Consider the following 18,924-nt stretch of genomic DNA (forward strand, 5'->3'; position numbering starts at 1 on the left):
ATCTCATCTGTGCCGTGCTCGGCGGCGCAGGGGCTGTGCTTGGCGGCGCTGCTTCTTCTGCTAGTGGCCGGCGCGGGCCACGAGGCGCGTCAGGGCGCCGGGCAGAGGCGGGACGCCGGCCTCAGGCCGCTGGGCGGACGCGGTGTGCTGGCCTGGGGCCGCGGGCAAGTGGTCAGCGCCTTGGTGGTCGTCAAAAGATAAGAGGGTCATGCTCTGCCTATTCAACGGCCGGTGTACTACATCTGCGAGGTGTTGTCTGAAACAAAAACACGCTATCTGCAGATACAGAAACTGTTATACGCAGTGGTTTTGGCTCGGCGCAAGCTGCGCCACTACTTCGAGGCTCATCCCGTCACCGTGGTCTCGTCTTTCCCTCTGGGAGAGATAGTCTGCAACAGGAAAGCCGAAGGTAGAATTGCCAAGTGGTCCGTGGAGATGATGGGAGAAACTCTCACCTACGCCCCCCGCAAAGCGATCAAGTCCCAAGTCTTGGCTCACTTCGTGACTGAGTGGACGGACACTCAGCTACCCCCACCACAAATCCAGGCTGAATGCTGGACCATGTACTTCGACGGGTCGGTGATGAAAACCGGCGCCGGCGCTGGCCTCCTCTTCATCCCACCCCTCGGAGATCACAAGCGATACGTAATACGCTTGTACTTCCCTGCGTCTAACAATATGGTGGAGTACGAGGCCCTCCTCAGTGGCCTCCGCATCGCCATCGAGTTTGGCGTCAAACGCCTCGACGCCCGCAGTGACTCTCAACTCGTCATCGACCAAGTGATGAAGGAGTCTAGCTGCCACGACCCGAAGATGGAGGCATACTGCAAAGCAGTACGCCGCCTCGAAGACAAGTTCGACGGCCTAGAACTCAATCATGTCCTGCGCAAGTACAACGAGGATGACGACGAACTAGCCAAGATCGCATCAGGGCGGACCACCGTCCCCCCGAACATCTTCGCTCGTGACATCACCAAGTCCTCCGTCGAATTCAAGGATCCGGCGGAGCCAGGCCCCTCGAACGCCGGGCCCTCCGGCGGGAACCCTCCGGTGGATGAGGCCGAGCCCATGGACATTGACTTCGAGACCTCCTCCATGGACGAGACTGAAGCAATGGAGATTGACGAGGCCCCCACTTCGCAAGATTGGCGCATCCAGTACCTCGACTGGATGATTCGAGGGATCCTACCCTCGGACCGCGCTCAAGCGCGGCGCCTCGCTAGGCGGGCCAAGTCCTTTGTAACACCCTGATGTTAATTTTAGGTTTAACTCGCTAATCTCAAGCCTAAATGTGTCATTAGTGTTAACCGAGTTGGAATGGTGTACTCCACTTTAGCTAGATTCAATCGTGTTTTTCTCCCTAATCTAAGCTTCAAATCAAGTTTTGCCCAAAACAAAAGTTGTAGATTTTCTCTTCCTCTACAACTTCTATTTTGGCCAAATTTCAAGTTCCAATATAAATTTTTGAGTTTTGGATCGTCAAATTTGGGTCAAAATCATTCAAATGTGTTCACTGTGCTCCCCTGACCACTGGGTCCGCTTGTCATCTCCTTGTTTCCTCTCGAAGCTCCCGGAATCGTTTCTGTCCTCAAGTCGTCCACGGCACCGCTCTCGTTCACTGCCTCGCCTCTCTCTCGCGCGCGTGTGCCGCCATGGTCGTCGCGGCCACGAACCGAGCCGCGCCGTTACCGCTCAGACCACGCCGGCCTCCCATGCTCGCGCGCGAACGCCGTCGCCGCACGCTCGCCGTCGCCGCGCGCTCGCCGCACACCTGCGCCCAGCGCCGCTGCCGCCGGTCGTGTACGTCGTGCCCTCGCTCCTCCACCGTAGGCCCTTCCCTCGAGCCCAGGCGCTTGGTCTCCCTTCCTTTTCCCCTTTCCACTTCTCCCTCTTTCCCCTCACTGCCGGTGAGCATCGTCGCCGGAAATCGAGCTCCCGTGCGCTCCTCTGTTCCAAATCGCAACCAGGGACCTCGGGCAACAATTGACACAAGTCCAGGGGCCTATCTGCACACACCAAGACTCAGTTGAATAGTGTCGCGCTGGACCTTTTTGAAATTTTTGGCTGAAATTTTGAAAAATCGTAGTAAATCATACAAAAATCAGAAAAATACAAACTAAAATTTTTTGGACTCCTTGTTTTAAGATCTACAACTTTCCTTACAAGTTGATTTTCAATTTCTAAATAGTTTTTGCTCTATTTTAAATGTTAGTTTAGGTGGTTGCAAGCTTTGAAAATGCTTAGTAAATAGTAGAAAAATGGTAAAAAGGTAAAACCAGTTGGGTTAGTTTTGTTTTGGCATGTAGAACTTAGAAAAAATATTTAACATGCTGGTTGTTTAATGTTTCTGTGATGTTTTGATTTAATTATGAGTAATTCTTGTTTTAGCTTGTTAATTTAATATCTGCAGTTTTGGAAGTCGAATAATTATGAAATTTATGCCGTAGTCTAATCTTGGCATGCTTAGTTCACTGTAAAAATTTCATGTCCAAAAGCTATGCACATGTGTGTAAATCTATTTTTGTTCGGTTTGTCTTGTTTTGGCTAAAATAGATGCTTTATGTTAGCAATAAATGTTGGTAAATTATTTTTACACTCTTTATCAGTATCTTATCATGCTAATTAATTTGTGCTATCAGGTCCTTGCTGCATGTCAAGTTGTTGCCCTTGTTTGGTTCCTAAATATAGTTGTTCTCTTGTGTGTTGCTAAGAGGTGATTTCCTACATGTTAAATTCAGTAGATAATTCTTGTTTCCTGGGTAATCATGCTAACCATGCTAGAACCAGTTTGTTGCTTGTTTTTTTTATGTGCTTTGCTTGTGTTTGCTGGTTAGTAAATAAAGTCCAGAGCTTACTTCTTTTTGCTCTAGCTTTATGCTTAGTCTTCCTAATCAAGTTAGTCACACTTTTTGTAGGAAACGCTTCAGGCTAAAATACTTGATTGAACTCTCATGTTGTAGCACCAACCCAGTTGCCTTTTTAGTGTGTATGCGGTGCTTGCTCGATTAATGATTGTCCAGTCATGTCGTTCCTTTAATTGCATTGCATTTGCATCGTTGCATATCATTTAGGTACGCTAAATGTGCGACATGTGGAACCGGAGGGCAATGTTGAAGTCGAGCCAGAAGATGGTGCATGGGTGGACCAATCCAGAAGACGGAAGGACCGACTGGAGTGCATCCTTGGACTGGGATGATGTCAAACCGGTGCAAGACTACAAGCTAACTAACTGACTTTGTGTCAAACCCAGGCAAGCCCCGGAGCATAACCCCTAATTTGAGTATTCAATGTTTATTTAAGTATTTGTGCATTTATGTTTTTAGGAGTTGTATGGAACCCTAGTATGCATGTTTCTCCCTAGGTACCTATGAGTCTAGTATACAGGTGTCGTTAGTATCGCCATGCGTAACTAGGATCCGGTAGAAGTCGAGTGATTGCTGTCACTCGCGAGCTATAGGTTTTTGTTACTTATGGAAAAGTGGCTTGAGAATGAATCTGTGAGGAAAGAAAAATGGAGACCGGGCGGAGAGGAATTGGATCTGGATATGAAAGGAATGGAAAGTAAGCCTCCGCCTGTGTCGATTGAGGACCGTACCGTTGTTGGCCGTGCTGACCAAGTTTGAATAGTACTAACCACATGCCGGAAGTAGGAGATAGTCGAAACCGGTAAGCTAATTACCTGATTTGCAACGATACTTTGAATCGCAACCCGCTACTATGGGAGTGGAATGATGGCGGGTGTTGGAGTGTATGTCGCCTCCGGGTTCTCTGGGAGTTCGCCGTGAGGGGCCCTTCTACAGTTGTGCAGCTCCACCCCGTAGTACTCGCACAGCGCCCGCATGAATCTGCCGACGGAGACGCTGAATCCCCGCTCGTGGAGTCGCACGAGACTCACGACGCAGCCCTCGGGGGGATTCGGTTCGGTCTCCTCTGGACGCGGGGGGATCCACGCCGGCCGCTCCGAGTTGACGTTCACCGGCAGCAGCCTGTTGTCGACCAGCTGCACCAAAACCGCCTCGGTGGCGGTGGACTTCCCCCACGACAACGGCTCCTGGACATCCGACATCGCTTCGAACCGCTGGGGTGCGGGAAGGCAAGCTTTACGGCGGCTAAGGTGCGCTTTCGCTCTTTCCTTCTTCCTCCTCTCGCTCTCGACTCTGGGCTCAGGATGCAGGGGAGGCGGAAAAGGCAGGGGAGACGAAGGCAAAAGGGCCAGGTGAGCCCAAACAATCCCCCCTTCCTCATTTTTATTCATCAAAACGGGCGGATTCGCCGCCGTGGCCCGAATCCGCCGCAATCAATGCGGTAGATTTCGCTGTCGCTGACGGCTGGGCCCCACGACCGCAGAGTCTCCCACGCGCACACTTGGCAATAATTACGGCGCGGTAACCGATGGGCGCGACGCAACTGTAGCACTGTACTATCCGTCAGCCACCGCCCACGCCTCTTTGCCTACCTAAGGCAGACGCCTGAAAAGGCGCGCCCGCACTGCACCGCACATACTGGGTCACATCGCCCACGTCCAGCGAAAGACCTGTGCGCACGACCTGCGACTCCATGCTGTTTTCGAACCATGACGGAATGTTCCTTTAGGGGGCTCTTCACCCTCGAAGGAATCTCATTCCGAATTTTCGAGGCCTTACTGATCAGGGGTTCGAAGCCTGGCCCGTCAAGGGTTCGACAGGCGCCCCAGATCACCAGAGGCATGGACTGCATAGGTGTGCCGTACAAGCTACCCTCGAACGCGGAGTTCGAGACATCCTACGCAGTGTTCAAGGCCAGTCGAGGGTGCCTAGCAGGGGGATCCCATCGAGGGAGAGCATCGAGCCCTCGGACCCTATCGAATGGGTCCGAGCCCCGCCTAGCGAACCTTTGCGAGCGCTTTATGTGACGTGTCCACGGACCACTAGCCGACCCTTATCGAACGGGGCACGGACGTCCACTTGAACTACCCGATAACAGCTCACTGAAGCAGCCATAGCTCGCGGCCCGGGCATGGATAGCATGGTGCGCTTCACCCCTCCTCCCTGCGGAAGGGTGATGAGGGCCGTAATAAAAGTCGAGGGTTCCCCGGACGCCTTTACGCAGGCCGGGGCTCGGGGCCTCCTCACACACCGCAGCTCAGGCCGCACCCTCGAATGGATCGACGACCGTCGATTATGAAGTTCCATGTGTTTAACCAAAACTCCCACTCTTGACGCGCGCCTGCCAGATGGTTCAGCTGGACACTGGGTCGCTGTGCCAGCACGAAAAACGCCGAGGCCGGCTGAAAGGAGTGTCGATGCCGGCTGAAAAAGACGCTGAACGGCCACCTTAGTGAAGCAAACAAGCAGGACGACGTTTATAGCCCTTGCACGAGTGCAAACACTCCTCCAAGGCCTCGGGGGCTACACCCGCGGGTGCGCTGACGCGCCCCCACGGAGGAAACTTCACACATTCGAGGACCAAAATCCCCTGCAGGGGTGGTGCCCACCCGTACACTTTCGGTCGTCCTCTCCGCGAAGGAGAGGAGACTTCATTGCACTTTACAAACAAAGATTTCAAAGGGTTACCGACTCGAAGCCGTCGAAAAGTACAAATACATTGCCACCTGCGCTGCTTCTTCTGCTAGTGGCCGGCGCGGGCCACGGGGCGAGTCAGGGCGCCGGGCAAAGGTGGGACGCCGGCCTCAGGCCGCTGGGCGGACCCAGTGTGCTGGCCTGGGGCCGCGGGCAAGAGGCGGGGCCCCGCCCTGGGGGCGGCAGGCAGAGGCGGTTGGCCTCGGGGCGCCGAGCAGCGACGGCGCGCCGGCCTGGGGGCGGCAGGCAGAGGCGGGCGGCCTTGGGGCGGCAGGAAGCGGCGGGCCGGCGAGATTCAGCCACTAACAGGAGAGGTCCGTGATGGAGGTCACGCTAGCAGGACAAGAGACATGGGAGGTAGGGGCAAAACCGTCCATCCATATAAAAAAAAGAGCTATAGCATTTGTAAATCAGTCAAATGAGTTGAAATGGCAAATGGCGTGAGGGACAACATTCATAAGAGCAATTTAACGAAACCCACAAGTTTAATGGCATTTCAGCGAAACCCACTTCTCATAAGGACAAAATCCCAATTTTCTCGAACACGGAAGGCGCTGGACTGAACGCCGTTTGCGCACCCCGTGTTCTTCCACGGGCTCAGCAATCAACTGCAGTTGGGGCACGTCAGTACGTCACATGCTTTTGAAGGAAAAAGAGTTTGGTTGCTGACCTGCTTTGAAAATAGCCATCTGATGTTGCTAATTCTATATGTAATTCTTTTTCAAGAGATAAACACTTGACCTTACCACAAAAAAAGAGATAAACACTTGACCCAACAACTATTTAGTACTTGTCGGGCACCATGATTAGGGGCACCCTAATCAGGGGACTAAAATCGCCCTAAAAACCAACGCATGCTGGGCAACCGGGCCCACGAAGGCAAGCAACCCCCTTCTAATATGGAAGAAAGAAAATGACTCGAAGAAGCCCAGCACGCGGCCCACGTACACAGTACGGCCCGTATGCACCCCCCTCGGACCCGCGGGGTGATCTCCGCCTCGCTCGAGGGCTCCCCGCCGAAGCCCTCAACCGCACCCCGCACCTCCGCCTCGCTCGAGGGTAGCGAACCTACCCTCGAGAAAGCGGATCGTCTACGCCCTAAGGAGCTGAGCAGCCGGACCCCTAGGGTCCGACTCCATCTCACCGGACCAACAGTCCCGGACCCGCTTCCCGCTCGGGGACGGGTCCGGTGTCACCACGTGTCCCAGAGATGGAAATGTTCGGCACCTGTGGCCGAGGACCCGGACCCCCGCAGATTGGTTCGGGACTCCCACGTGCCTATCCGGACCCCCGTGACCTCTCGGCTCAGCCAGCTGCTCAGGAGGGGTCCAGAGCCACCACGTGTCACGCGGACGCGGGTGCAAGCACAAGCCTTCCACTGGAAGCTCTCTCACCCACCCGTATTAAGTGCGAGTGGTTGAGGCGTGCTCTTCTGCTGCTGGGCAAGGCCACCTCTCGGCAGAAAGGAGAAACGGCCCTTCCGCTCACCCGCCCGCCGTACGAAGGCATTAAATGCCAACCACTCCTCCACAGCGCCCGGGTCAGACGACGTCAGGCCGCCACTCCCCACAGTGGTAGTGACCGAAGTCCCGTCCGCCAACTCCGGTCACTGCTCCCCGGTGCTGTGGCGGCACTGTGGGAACCTGCGACGCAGTGCAAGACGTGCTCGGCACTGCTCCAGCTACTATGCTGCCAACTCCCCGTACCTCCTTCGTACTTTCCCTTCCGTGGAACCCCCGAACGGCTCCAGATGGGCACAACTCTCGGAAGCGACTCCGGCCTTGACCAGGACAAGACCCTGGCCCGCAGGACCCTCGGAACGCCGTCACGCCGCCCGCTGGAGCCGCCAGGACGCCGGCATGATCTCCGCAAGACCAAGGACGATGCCAAGGATGACAGCCACGCTCGGCGTCATACCCCACAGTATACTTCCCACAGTGCTCGACCACTGCACCCCCGCGATTCGGGAAAAAGATGACTTTCATGACCCCCTATGTATGTACACCGTCCCTCCTTGTGTTTATAAAAGGAGGCGGGCGTTCCCTAAGGGGGTCGGCCCATTCGGTAGGACACAACATTTCGTACTACTAGCAGAGCACACACGCTCCTCTGAAACCCGATATGGCACTCGCCTCAATCAACTCCTTCTCTAGCAAACTTGGGAGCTTCCCTCCCTCTCTCGCCTCGCCTGTACCCCCTACTACAGGCACCTCCGGTGCGAGATAATACAGTGCTCTCGCACACCCCTTTGCTGGACATACGACCCCACGACCGGAATCAGGATAAATCCGTGTGTTCCTGTATTGCCTCTTGCATCAACATCTGGAACGAGGAACACGCAGCATCATCACTAGTTGGGTCCGGACCGCCGGATCAGGACACCGACAGTACTACAAAGGATTACTTCACGTTCATGTCTTTTACTGAATTAGTCCTGTCAATCAAGTCCATAAGTCTTGCATAGCATCAGGGATATTTAAATAGTACCATCCCTCCTCAAGGGACATTCTGCATCACTTGGCAATATATTTTCTTTATTTGTTTGGCTTCCTCCATGTGTTCTCCTGGTCCTGGAAGCGTAGTAGTGTAGAACAAACCTGCCTACTACTATGTCAGAAAAGCACAAGTTTTTTTTTCACTTTTGTACGCAGCAGCAGGGTCTATAGGCTCAACATGTTCCAAAGGGCCCAACTAATAGCAGCAGAACCGGCCCAAAGACAATTGGAACTTGAAGGAAGCTGATATTTCCACCAGTGAAGAAAATCGACCAAAACATCTTTGTAGTCTCCACACCAGAATTCCTGCAAAATGTACTCCACACAAATTCAGCGCAAAGGAAAGAACTGAAAAGGCAGATGCTATGTACTTTATCGGTGACCACAAAAATGCAGCTAGTGTTTCCAGCTTATCTTCATAACAAAGTATCCAATAGTCACAACTGATTATCCATAGGTAAAAAAAAAGAGCGTACCCAGTGCCGTAGGCTTCCCGCACTGTGCGGGGTCTGGGGAACTGATTATCCATAGGTACGGTTAGAATTATCCTAGTAACCTGGTAAAGAACCGATTCTGCATTGGAAATTTGAATCTCCAATCTCCACAGTTTATTTATAATATGAATGGTTCCCACAGGATTTAACTAGTGGTATATGGACAGAACTATAAATGTTTGTTACCTTCTAATTTCTCTGATATATGTCTTCCTCTTCCATTTGGATACAACATAATGTCTGAACCGCAGCGACCTCTTGTAAGAATTTGTCCTAAATTCCATTAAAAGTAAATTGGTGATACTCATTGGCCTATCTAACATCCAAACAAATTCTAGGACTATATACTGAATACAGAACTTAAAAAGGTTACAACAGGTCAATGTAGCAACAAGGGTTAGGTTAAAAGAGTGCATTAAAGTTCACGGAGACATAATAAATCATTAAAGCTGAGAAATGTGTCATTTTCGAAAACTAATAGATTCCACTAGCCCCTGGTGTACAATTCCACAAAGACTTGGTGGAAGACTTTGACCTGGTAGCCTGGCAGCATATATCAAGATTTGATCTTAAGAAGAAACAGCAAGTTAAACAATTACCAGTATGGACATCTCCAGCTACCTGGCTGTAGGTGGCTGGTTCATCCAGGTTATCTTCGATAAGTATCTTTCCTACAAGCTCCAGAGGTGGGCAGCCAACTGTGGCATCGACCATGAGCTAGACAGGCTTCGTGTTGCTTTGCTTCGCACACAGTCAGTTCTCCATGTAACTGAGGTGGCGCCCACACTCTCCCACAGCTCTCTTCCATGGATGCAGGAACTCCGAGATGTCATATATCATGCAGAGGATCTCCTAGACAAGCTTGAGTACAACCGCCTCCATCATGAAATGGAAGAATCCAGTGCAAACGAGAGCAGCAGTAGCCCAATCAGAGCCTTCATGCATTCCCGGTTTCGTGACCAAGGTGCCCCAGCTTCTAGTCCGGAGCTATTGGAGCGTTGGGATAGATCAACCCAGGTAAAGAATAAGATGGTAGAGCTATTGGAGCGTATTGAGCAGGTTGCAAGTGGAGTCAGTGAAGCCCTCAGCCTACCCAGGAACATCAGGAGCAACAATCGCAACATCATGACTAGCTCAATAGTCCTTGGGAAAATCATTGAACGCGACTTCAAAGCCCAACAGTTGGTAACCACTCTAACAAGCTCTCAGGATGAGAATCCAGTGTCTGTTGTCTCTATTGTTGGGGTAGGTGGCATAGGCAAGACTGCTTTAGCACAGCATGTGTACAATGACAATAGAATAACTGAGAACTTTAATGTGAGAATGTGGATCTCTGTTACTCATCTCTTTGACGAGTTGAGGATCACAAAAGAAATGCTGGAGTCAGCTTCCAGCAGTCGGTTAGGCATGATGGCACAATAAGTTTCAATAGACTTCAAGTGGCGCTCAAGGCAAGGCTTGCTTCAAAACGGTTCCTCCTTGTCCTAGATGATGTTTGGAACAGTGACAGCACTACAATAGCAATGGAAGAAGAGAACTGGCAGAAGCTGCTAGCCCCCCTAAAGGATGGAGCGAAGGGGAGCAAGATGCTTCTGACAACTCGGTCAAGTATGGTGGCTGAGATGCTGCAATCGTCCTATATAATTAGTTTGGAGGCCTTGCTAGTTAATGACTGCTGGTCCCTGATGAAGTCTTCTATGTTTGATGAGACAAGCCACAACATCAATTCACAATTGGAGCACATCGGAAGGAAAATTGCTGAGACACTCAGTGGTCTTCCTCTTGCTGCAAAGGTTGCAGCTAGACACCTGAAACATAAACACAGTGTGGATGAGTGGAAACAAGTCTTGCAGAGAAATGCAGTATGGGAAGAAATCATGCCAGTTCTACGAACGAACTATGACAATCTGCCACCACATCTAAAACAGTGCTTTGCATATTGCAGCATCTTCCCCAGGGACTGGGAATTTGAAGCTGAGCAGCTGATTCTCCAGTGGATAGCACAAGGTTTTGTACACCCAGATGGTTGCAGGAGAATGGAGGACATTGGGAAGGAATACATAAATGATCTGTGCAATAAGTCATTCTTCACAGTTCAGAAGAAAGAATTTGTCAGCTATTATGTGATACCTCCTGTAATTTATAAGCTTGCAAAATCAGTTGCAACAGAAGAATGCTTCAGAATAGGAGATGATGAATGGATAAGAATCCCATCATCAGTACGCCATCTGTCAGTGCATCTAGATAGCCTTTCAGCACTTGATGATACAATATCATACAAGAATCTGCGCACTCTAATTTTCCTCAGTAGCAGAACAGTGGCTCCAATCAAAGCTTCCATCCCTCAAGTGGTTCTCAATAATCTAAGAAGCCTCCGAGTGTTGGATTTGTCACCGTGCATGATAGACAAACTTCCTGATAGCATACGGCAATGTGTGCATCTCCGGTACCTAAATATCTCATCAACTATGATCACCACACTACCAGAATTCTTGTGCAAACTCTACCACCTACAGGTTCTGAATTTAGCAGGTTGCAGCAAACTTGGAAAATTGCCTTCCAGAATGAACAACTTGGTTAATCTACGACATCTCACAGCAGCTAATCAAATTGTTTCCTCCATAACAAACATTGGCAGGTTGAAATGCCTTCAGAGGTTGCCCATTTTTAAGGTTACCAGAGAGCAAACACAAAGCATAGTTCAGCTTGGGTATCTATTAGAGCTCCAAGGATCCCTCCAGATCAGAAACCTTGAGAATATCAATACTCCTGATGAGGCAAAGGAAGCCATGCTCTGTAAGAAAAGCCAACTATCAGTGCTGCAGCTAATGTGGGCCCCTGATCTAGATGAGGTAAATACAAACAAGGAAGAGGATGTGCTAGAAGCTCTCCAACCACACGAAAATCTAAAGAGATTAGACATCATGGGTTGGATGGGAGTCAAATCCCCTAGTTGGCTTGAGAATGAATGGCTAAGTAATCTTAAGCATATTTTCCTAAGTGGCTGCAATGCATGGGAGCAGCTTCCACCACTTGGTCAACTTCCCTCCATCAAAACAATCCGGTTGCAGCGTTTGAAAATGCTGAGGCAGATAGGCCCAGAGGCATATGGCAGTGGCAGCCAACAGGGGCCATTCCATTTGCTGGAAGAGCTGGTGCTTGATGACATGCCAGAACTCAATGAGTGGTTGTGGAGTGGCCGTCAATGAGGAATCTACGCAATGTTGTGATTAAGGATTGCAGTAGGCTCAAAGCACTGCCTCCAATACCTCCTAACCTTACGGAGATAACAACGGCAAGGAAGGGGTACTGGATGCCATACCACCATGATGTAAAGTTGGCACCTGCAACCACTGCTAGATCCAGTGTCTCATCTCTTTGCATATTCAACTGTCCGTTGTTACTTGCAAGATTATCCTCACCAATGACCATTGAAATCAATGCAAGCTTTGGCTTACTTAGAAGCATTATCACTGATCAGATAACAATACTCAAGTGTCCTCTTCTGAGAGAAAGGCTTGAGCTCATTGAGAGCCTAGATATCCAAGATTGCTCAGAAATCACCTCCTTCAGCACAGATGATAACGATATTCTCCTACAGCTAAAGTCACTCCAAAGCTTATGTATCAGTGGTTGTAATACATTGCGATCACTCCCTTCAACCCTGTCCAGAATGAAGTCTCTGTATAAGTTGGTCTTGTGGAACTGCCCTGCATTGGAATCACTGCCAGAGGAACCGCTGCCGCTATCCATTAGGAAGATTGAAGTTGCACTCTGTCACCCACTGCTCAAGGAGAAACTGAAAAAAGAAAATGGCGTTGACTGGCCGAAGATTGCACATATCCCTTGGGTCGAAATAGATGGTGAAATTCTGCAGCAGAAATTGCAAATAGGAAAATAGTATATTTTCTCGATCACAAACTTAGAATCCAATATCGATAGATATTGCCATGTTGATGCTACTTTGATTTTAGGAAAGGAATTTAGTGTACCAAATACATCTAAAAGTAAAAAAGATTAGTTTAGCTTAGAGCTTCAGTAGAAGTACTAATATGTGAACTATCATAATACTTCTGAACTCAGGAAAGTGCAACTGTTATTTTTTTTACCATTCATTCATTCTGCCCTCTCAGGAAAAAAAATGCAGCTTGTCAGATCTTGGCATTCAAGGTAAAATTAATGTCAAATCTAATTCAAAATGATCAAGTTACTTGGGTAACCTATGAAAACTAAAAGGAAATATGTGTGGTAAGCCAAACAGTGAGTTAATATAAATTAGTTTGGCTATTCAATTTTAGACAAAATTCCTAGATGCTTCTTAAGACACTGGATAACTGAAACATCTATATTAATGATATCCAGTAAGTAGCACAAATTCCAATGTCATAATCCAAAAAAAATGCACTAGAATCTGGAAACATCCGCTATGATTCATGATGTTCAATGTGACCACATATATTTCTACAAGGAGTGTAAGTTTAATGAAATAAGCTACATAATCATGGCTAAAATTTCTATTATACCAAGACTCAGCAATTAACAAACTAACCTAAAAGGTTAAAAAAACAAAGAGTACCATGGAACTTAAGGCAACCCAACTATTGGACACATGAAATTTCTAAACCCCTGGTCTGATCAACTTGAGCTTAGGAGCATCAGAGCACCACTCAGAAACCAATTTGTCTATTCTTTTGTACAGTGAGCATCAGTGCCATGCTGTGTACAATGATTGTAACCAACACTAGACAGAAATGCCCTTATCTCCTGTGAGCTTGTGTTGCTTGCCTGCAGCAGGCGTTCATCTTCTTCATATATAAGGTAGGGAGCTTCACCTTTTGTCCTCGAAAGCAATTTTGATGCACCTCTGAGTACATGGTATTCCCAACCTTGAACATCAATTTTGATCATAAGAACTCGCTCGGTATCTGGAATGACTTCATCCAATGGGATTGTGGAAACCACAACAGCAATTTCCTCATTAGACTTAAACGCTAACTTTGCACCAGTTGCAGAAATAGCACTGTTGTCAAGTCGGCCAATCACCTAGGTTACAACAATACTCATAAGTTGTGTATAAAGGCAAGATAGAAGCACTATCCAGACACATAGAAAGGAACCTGAGATTTCTACAATATGCATAACCTCATGAAGATAAGAATCAGAATAACTGGCAAGCTGTAACATCTTATGTGCATGGATAGTCTTTTATACACCTGTGTCTCCTCTAATTATTCCATATGAATGTTTTAAAAAATAGACAGGTTATAAACTACCAAGAAAAATGGTAATCATGTAATGCAAAGTTCATTGTGTCATTTTAATAAAATCAAAAATATAACATTATGAGTCTGGAATATTGATTTTTCATATAAACTTGTTCCATCACTTAGATGACATTAGATGACATTTATGTAAGCTTCAAGAATAAGAAAAAATACCACAAGTATATAGATCAGTACGAAAAGGGTGCACATTTATTCCTAAAATGTGTAGCATTTTCCATTTCCAAGTGACTCCATGTAGCAATTATAGCACAGCGATAGAAGATGAATGCATTCAACACTCTAATGATAACTTAATGTGTAAATGAAAATCAAACTCACAACTTCAGTATATCAAACATGAGACTTATTTGCAGATGAGTGTCACCATCATCAATAATAGGAGACTCCTCTATGCACCATAATAGACCAGAAAAAGTATGGATACTCAGTTGATCCTTTCAGGAGTGATGTAATGGTTTCAGAAATGAAACATTGTTGTGCACTGCCTTAAGTAATCTATATGATGTTCTCGTAGTTGCGGTAGCAACAAACTAAAACAACAGGCAGTTATGATATTGACATAACATACTCCATTGAAGAAACAGCCATTAAAACTAGTAGGCTATAAAAGCTAGGGTTAGAAGCACTACCTTATGCATAGTAATGTTCCCAACCCGATCTGAAGCCGCCGCGTGATACACCACAACGCGGTCCCGCACCCGGTTGAGGTACACCCCGTCGCAAATCCGCTGCAGGTTCTCGAACACGGGCTCGAACGCCACCACCCGGAACCCCATCACGGCGGCCGCGAACGACGCCATGCCGACATTGGCCCCCACGTCCACCACCACCCCGCCAGACGGCCCGCCCCTCCCCGCCTCCCCGCCGAGCAGCCCCTGGATGGTCTCGGAGATGTCGGGCTTGCGGAACCGCTTGCCCTTGAGGAGTCGCACGATGTTCTTGTGGGGGCGGTCGGGGAGGGCTCCCATGTCGGCGAGCGAGTAGAAGAAGGGGCGGGGCACGCCCTCCACGAGGTTCGCGACGACCGGGGAGGCCTGCGGCGAGGCGTAGCAGTCGAAGGGGCGGAGGTGGCGGGATGAGGAGTGGGCGGCCGCGATAGCGGCGGTGGAGGTGCTGGAGAAGGCGAGATCCGGGGCTCTGGAGAGCGCGAAGAGGAGGAGCAGCAGGACCAGGAGGAGCAGCAGGAGGGATTTGGGGGTCGAGGAGAACGCCGCCGCCGCCGAGGGGCTGGCGTTCCGGCGCCACGAGCTGAACGGCGCCGAGGCGGGCAGCGCCGGCATTGGTGAAGGGAGTTTGGAGCTTCGGGGGGAGCAGCCACCGGCGGCGAGCGGGGGAGCAAAAATCGGCGCCTTGCTTTGCGCTGCTGCTCCGGCGGTGACGCAACCCGACACGGGATCTCTAGTTTTCGTTTTGTTTTCCTTTTCATTTTGTGGGCCGGTTTCGCTATACCTTTCCTTTCGGCCCAAAACTCTCATATGTCACCTTCCTCCTCCTCTTAAAAAATTCCCCAAAGTTCTTCAGAATTGTGTTTTCAAAAATTGAAAAACCTTACTCTAAAAATGTTGAAAATTTTATGAGAGAATATTTTTTAAGGGAACAAAGTGCAAAAAAAAGGTCTCCATGAAAATTTCCAAAATTGTTAATATTGGTAAGTAAAGAGGTCCATGGTAGTATTAGCAAAGTTGGCTAACAAAACGTTTGAAGTTGTTTAGATCCCTCAGCTTATAGGTTGTTGCATTGCTGGTCATGGGTCGCAAAGTCTATTAGCTGAAAATAACTTGGTGACGCCTCTTTGTATCTACTAGAGTTTTTTTTAGTAGGTTCACAGCCTGAGTAATTTGTACTGTGGTCAACGACTATCCCCTACATGTAACGGTTTGGGCGGCACTCAGAGGTGACAGCGAAACAACCTGCGCAGGAAACACTCCCGCCACACAAACGCTTGGGAAGAAGCGGTCAGACATGTCACAGGCTTACACATGGACACACAGCCCATCCCCCAACCCCCGTGGACTACTTACTAATTCACACGGCAATCCAGATCGCAAGGCACACCACTCTGCGCCGGCGGACCGAACTGGCAATGGCGCAAGAGGGTTGCGAGAGCTCCAGTAAAGCGTCGGCGGGCAGCAGCGGCTGCTCCACGCCGTTCAGGCTCAACGTGCACGCGCGGGAGTTCGTGCCGGTGGCGCCGGAGGCCGGACCCATGGGCGCCGGTGCTCTGGCGGCCGCCGGCTACTACCCGCCGTTCTTGCAGCTGCCCGGCGGCGGCGGCGTTGGGCTGCCCGCGGCGGACTGGACCTTCCTCGCCGCGGCGGACTGGACCTTCCTCGCCGAGCCGGACCCCACGTTCTTCCTGCCGGACTTTGGACATGCCGAGATCGCCGGTGTCGCCGGTGCTGCCGGCATCACCGGACACCCCAAGGGCGCAAGTCCGGCCGACATCGCGCACAAGATTATCAAGCAGGTTTGGAAAACTTAGATGATCTAGCAATCTCCACTGTTCTTTCCGGTGTCATTATCCATTGTTTGATACCGATCGATCAAGGCGTTTGATGCTGCTATTTGTCTTCATGATATTCTCAGTTATCAGACGATCCTCGTGATTTTCGGACCTGCGTAGATCGTGCTGTTGACCTTTTCTTTTCCTCACGATGTTCCTTCTGTTTCTTGATCTTGGAGTGGCTGGCCTTTGTGCAGGTCGAGTACCAATTCAGCGACACTAACTTGGTTGCGAATGATTTCCTGACGAAGATCATGAACAAGGATCCTGAGGGCTATGGTGAGGGACAAGAATTAAATTCCCAAGACATGGATTATACGGCCCTAAATGCAGGAACACCGAAGAAAAGTGTTAACAGAAAACTGAATGTGTGTTCACCGTTTGGGCAGTTCCTTTGTCTGTGATCTCGTCATGGAAGAAGATCAAGGCTATGGGGGTGACAAACCAACTGCTGGTCAGGGCTCTTCGGACCTCGGAGAAGCTCGTAAGCCGGCCATCTCGACCTTCGCATCTCTACCGTCTCGCGACAAATGGTAACCATGGAGTATCATGAAACACTTTCGAGTTTGATTTGTTGGCTTCAGGTTGTCAGCGACGACGGCAGGAGAGTGCGACGGGCACAGCCATTCACTGAGAGGCACAAAGAAGAGCTGCAGGTCAGTGATTCCGAACATGACACACAATGGACAAACCATGGCATGGTTCTGGTTCCTGAAATGGAAACTGCTGCACCATCAGCCATCTAAAGACTAGACTAACCCTGACTCGTGCAGTCCCGGATGGTCATCGCGGAGAATCTGCCAGACGATTCCACGAGGAACAGCCTCGAGAAGATCTTCGGCGTCATTGGCAGGTTAGGAAACTCAGAACAAACAGCTCCTCTCTGATCTCAATGCGACTTGTAGTAGTGTACTGTATGCGATGCGCCGTCGCCTAACCGTGTGCCACGCGATGCAACAAGTTTTACAGTGTGAAGAACATCAGAATCTGCCATCCGCAGGAGCCCAGATCTTCCAGATCTTCAAAGCCTGACGCAAACCCACTGCTGGTCAGTAACAAGGTACACACACTTTTTCTTTCTAGTAATTCAGTATTGACACGCTTTGCAGACGCAGACAGTGGTGCCTCTGAAAACTTGAAATTCAGTTTTTTCTTTTCACCTCGTCCTCTGAAAATTTGGCTTTCTGTTCTGTCACAGTTGCATGCCCTCATAGAGTACGAGACCTCGCAGCAAGCCGACAGAGCAGTAAGTCAATTTCAGACATGAAACTTGAAAGTTTTTCTTCCAGTTCCCGTGACTCCACTTGTGCTTTTGGAATCTGTTTTCGTATTCTGTCAGGTGGACAAGTTGAACGACGGGAGGAACTGGAGGAAGGGCCTCCGCGTGCGCGCCGTGCTGCGCCGCCCGGTAACCGAAGCCTCCCCTCGCCCACTCACTCATCGGCTGTCGCCCGATCTCTGGACTGATCACTGACCTGCTGGCATGCCGGCGGCCGGCGCCCATTGAACTCGCTGCAGGCCAAGCCGGTAACACGTCCGAAGCGGCCGGACTTGGACAACCTCGCCGCCTCCGACGAGGAGGGCGCGCCGGACTCCCCGACGGCGGCGGCGGCGCGCTTGCCTGAGCACAGCGTAAGCCGAACCCGCCACGCTATCGCCGACCGACCATGCATGCCGCTAACTACCTACCTCGCGATTTCCTTGGCCTCTCGGCGGCAGCAGGAGGAGCAGCACGCAGGCGCCAGGAAGCCGTGGGGCAGAGGGCGCGGCAGGCCGCACGCCGCCGCCGCCGCGGCGCCGCACTCCTCCGCGCACGCCGCTGGCGCGGCCGCGCACCTGGAGTCCCTCGCCGCGACCCCGCGGCACGCGGCGCAGGGGCCTAGGATGCCGGACGGCACGCGCGGGTTCACCATGGGACGGGGGAGGCCGCCGCTGGCCGTGGCAGCGGCCGCTGCTGTCCGGGTCGTGTAGGTCGCCAGCTGTCCAGCTCCGTGGTGGCGTCTGACCGCTCAAAGCGTTTGTTGATTGGTTCGGGGGAGAGGATGCAAAGTGACTTTCTTTTTTCCTTTTTTGCCCTTCGTATTTTTTTGCCCTTGAATAAACAGTTTTGATTTTGTTTTGATGAATAATATAGTATTCTTGTAACTGCTCATGTGCTCGGACAAGCAGAGGGAAAAAGAATTACACGAATCACAATGGCAACACACCTGAATAAGGCCGTGTTTAGTTCCAACGCAAAAAATTTTTGCAATAGAATCTTACTAATTTGAAGTACTAAATAAAGTCTATTTATAAAACTTTTTACATAGATGAGTTGTAAATCGCGAGACGAATCTGATTAATCCATTAGATTCGTCTCGCGATTTACAACTCATCCATGCAAAAAGTTTTGTAAATAGACTTCATTTAATACTCCATGTATGTGTCTAAACATTCGATGTAATGTTTTGGTGTAAAAATTTGAGATCTAAACACACCCTGAATAGTGTCCGTTAAGGAATACGTTGATGATGTGAATCCTGACATGAACGTACTAAGGAGACTTTTGACAAATCAGGAGCAACTTTTGAATTTTTAAATAGTAATACT

At 49.8% G+C, this 18,924-nt stretch overlaps 1 protein-coding gene and 2 pseudogenes across 3 annotated transcripts; 2 read left to right on the forward strand and 1 right to left on the reverse strand.

The window, feature by feature from the left end:
* Positions 1–7,962: 7,962 nt before the first annotated feature.
* On the reverse strand, positions 7,963–15,227 carry LOC120691153. 3 transcript variants are annotated; one of them, XR_005682122.1, is made up of 5 exons: positions 14,462–15,227; positions 10,678–13,590; positions 9,147–10,355; positions 8,734–8,820; positions 7,963–8,359 (listed from the first exon to the last, which is right to left on the reverse strand). XR_005682122.1 is itself a non-coding variant. In XM_039974142.1 (2 exons), the coding sequence occupies exons 1-2, from the start codon at positions 15,110–15,112 to the stop codon at positions 13,231–13,233; spliced, it is 1,011 nt and encodes a 336-aa protein (XP_039830076.1). In that variant the 5' UTR covers positions 15,113–15,227; the 3' UTR covers positions 9,843–13,230. The 3 variants fall into 3 exon arrangements, 1 of the variants encoding a protein (XP_039830076.1); XR_005682123.1 differs by lacking the exons at positions 7,963–8,359; positions 8,734–8,820; positions 9,147–10,355 and having other exon boundaries at positions 12,287–12,418; positions 13,124–13,590; XM_039974142.1 differs by lacking the exons at positions 7,963–8,359; positions 8,734–8,820 and having other exon boundaries at positions 9,843–13,590.
* LOC120691152 lies at positions 10,033–12,588 on the forward strand (annotated as a pseudogene).
* Positions 15,228–15,915: 688 nt separating the features above from the next.
* Positions 15,916–18,504, forward strand: LOC120688816 (annotated as a pseudogene).
* Positions 18,505–18,924: the final 420 nt, after the last annotated feature.

The sequence above is a fragment of the Panicum virgatum genome, chromosome 9N (assembly GCF_016808335.1).
Source record: "Panicum virgatum strain AP13 chromosome 9N, P.virgatum_v5, whole genome shotgun sequence".
Classification (NCBI taxonomy): Eukaryota; Viridiplantae; Streptophyta; class Magnoliopsida; order Poales; family Poaceae; genus Panicum; species Panicum virgatum.